The following is a 2,546-nucleotide window of genomic DNA, read 5'->3' as shown; positions in this document are numbered from 1 at the left end:
TACTGATGTGATTTAGATTTTTCTTTTGTCCGCTCACTTTGCATTTTGTGAATTGATAAAATAAACAATCATTATTTATATTTTTGAAAGCATTCTTAGTTTACAGCATTTTTTTTCGGTCTTACTCAGTACTGTAGAGTCTTAGGAAGGTCAGAGAATTTATCCTGAGGGTTACGTTGTCTTATTGAAGATATTCTTCTTGTTTTCTCTCTCTTCCAGATCCTCCTGAATGAACTGGGCTTTGACGATGGCTTCATCACGCCCCTCCGTGAGCTCTACCTGCACCCGCTCGCCTCCCTGCTGTACCCGGACTGTGGGGGACGCGGCCTGGACAGCCACAAGGCCTTTGTTGTTAAATATGACACGAATGAAGACCTGGAGCTCAGCTACCACTACGACAACGCAGAGGTCACCCTAAATGTTTCCCTGGGCAAGGACTTCACCGAGGGCAACCTTTATTTTGGTGATATGAGACAGGTGAACATACCAGTTACAACACTATACTGTACTATAACCAGTCCCTCCAGGATTTTGCAGCCTTTTTGAGATTGTAGCAGGCCAAAATACCTAACTTTGTGGGAGCTTTTGTAAAAAATTGCAATAAAAGTTGTCCTTTATATGTTTGTTGCAATGAAGCGAAAGACGAAGTTGCAAAAAAATACATTTTTTTTCCCCGTATAGATCTTTAAAAATAAAAAGGAAACTTGTTTTGGGGAGAATAAACTTACTCCAGGGTGAGTTTTCCTAGTAACCTTACCAAAAAGGCTCAAGACGCTGCAAATATTGGTATAATATGAAAATGGACGGCTAATAATTTATTGAATTAATCAAATTTGAACATGCCTGTCAGTAGACTGTTGATGTTTACGTTGTTAGTTAATTTCCTATCCTGGCCTGGTACACACATCCATACGTGCAGTCGGGCAGCAGCCCCGCGCGCTGCAGAGAGCCGACAGGATTGAAACATCAGCCAATTCAGTGACTTTATAGTGAAAAACCGTGACAGTGTACATTGGATGTAAACAGGTATACAGGTTGGCAGGACAGTCTGAAATGTTTTGCGTGGTCTTCTGCTGTACGTTTTGTTGGTAGATGTGAGATGTTTGAGTTAGACACATCTCGTCCATGGATGTATTAGACAAAGGTCTTGTTTTCATGACAGTTGTTTTTATGACCTGTATCTGAAAAACACAAAATAATACCCAACCCGTGCTCTGGGTCCATACAGGGTGACTAGACACCCGTCCTATATTGCGAATAAGGAAATCAGAGAATTGTTTTAGATGTTTCTCGACTCTGACGTCGGACCTACAAATGCTAATGTTGTGTTTTAAATGTAATTCATAAGGGGCTTAAAAAGTCTTAAAGGCCCTGAACGCCCACAAAGGTGTTTTCAGTTAATCTGGCTGACTGGACCTCTTCCTATATAAATATATAAATACAGCACATTTACATTTACATTCCCAGGACTGTGGGGGTGTGTCTATACCGATCGGTTAATGTATTCCTGAGTCTCCTGTTCGCTTTGTTGCATTTGGTAGGGCAGGACAAATGACAGCTTTGTCATTCTTATTGGTAAAAAAGATTTGTGAGAAGATAAATTCCCATCTAAGCTCTGGCCTACCTTCAACCTGAGCAGAGTCCAATCCGCCATAATAACTGAAATCACCTGTGTAGGTGTTCCCGAGGCTTTAAATTTGACTTAGTGAAACCTGCAGAAACCCTGTGTTATTATATTTCCAATGTCATTTCTACACAGTAATGCTAAATCATGTCTAAAGTAAGTGGTTGTGTTGGCCCCTGCAGGTGCCTTTAAGTGAGACTGAGTGTTCAGAGGTGGAACACAGGGTGACCGAGGGGCTCCTCCATCGCGGTCAACACATGCACGGGGCCCTGCCCATCTCCTCCGGCCAGCGCTGGAACCTCATCATCTGGATGAGAGCCTCACGTGAACGCAACAAGCTGTGCCCCATGTGCAACAGGAGGCCTACACTGGTGGAAGGGGAGGGCTTTGCTGACGGGTTCACCAAACAACCTGAAGCACTGCTGAACCATTTGTGCGTTTTGACATGACGTATCCCGCTGCTGTCAGCGTTTAATAAGGGGACTTTGGTGTCCCCCGGTTGTACAGTAATATCAAAAGAAGACACTGGCAGACAGCAGTGCGTGCAGCTACCTCAGATGTATCCTGAAAGAATGAAATATTTTGGAAATGATTTAAATTTGTGCAACAGATTTTCTGTCAATAGATAGATAAGCTACAGTATGATTGTTGTACAGTTAATTAAGACAACACTGGGTCAAAGCCATTAAATGGAATAAATTATGTTTACACATTTTGACTGTATTCCAAATTGGAATGATAAATAGCAAAATTCAGGAATGAGGAATATTTATTATTTGTACTAATAGTAAGACTATCCATCCATCTTTGTCCGCTTGTCTGGGGTCAGGTCGCGGGGGCAGCAACTCCAAACTTCCCTTTCCAGAGCCACGCTAACCAGATATTCCCGGGCCAGGTTGGAGATATAATCCCTCCACCTAGT

General features: G+C 42.5%; 1 protein-coding gene and 2 long non-coding RNA genes across 4 annotated transcripts in view; 2 read left to right on the top strand and 1 right to left on the bottom strand.

The window, feature by feature from the left end:
• Positions 1-1,723, bottom strand: part of LOC116689526 (uncharacterized) — a 4,232-nt gene extending 2,509 nt beyond the window's left edge. The window contains exon 1 of the long non-coding RNA XR_004332012.1: positions 1,713-1,723. This is a non-coding gene — a long non-coding RNA (uncharacterized LOC116689526). The remainder of the gene's footprint in view (positions 1-1,712) is intronic.
• Positions 1-2,334, top strand: part of ogfod2 (2-oxoglutarate and iron-dependent oxygenase domain containing 2) — a 6,544-nt gene extending 4,210 nt beyond the window's left edge. For both annotated transcript variants that reach the window (XM_032516087.1, XM_032516085.1), the window contains 2 exons: positions 220-477; positions 1,807-2,334. In XM_032516087.1, coding sequence (XP_032371978.1) covers positions 220-477; positions 1,807-2,073 — 525 coding nt within the window. In that variant the 3' untranslated portion in view covers positions 2,074-2,334. The remainder of the gene's footprint in view (positions 1-219; positions 478-1,806) is intronic.
• LOC116689535 (uncharacterized) overlaps positions 1-2,546 on the top strand; it is an 18,855-nt gene that overhangs the window by 11,932 nt on the left and 4,377 nt on the right. The window lies entirely within an intron of this gene.

Source organism: Etheostoma spectabile, chromosome 5 (genome assembly GCF_008692095.1).
Source record: "Etheostoma spectabile isolate EspeVRDwgs_2016 chromosome 5, UIUC_Espe_1.0, whole genome shotgun sequence".
Classification (NCBI taxonomy): Eukaryota; Metazoa; Chordata; class Actinopteri; order Perciformes; family Percidae; genus Etheostoma; species Etheostoma spectabile.
Note: the sequence above shows the minus strand (reverse complement) of the source record. Positions and strands in the feature narration are given on the sequence as shown.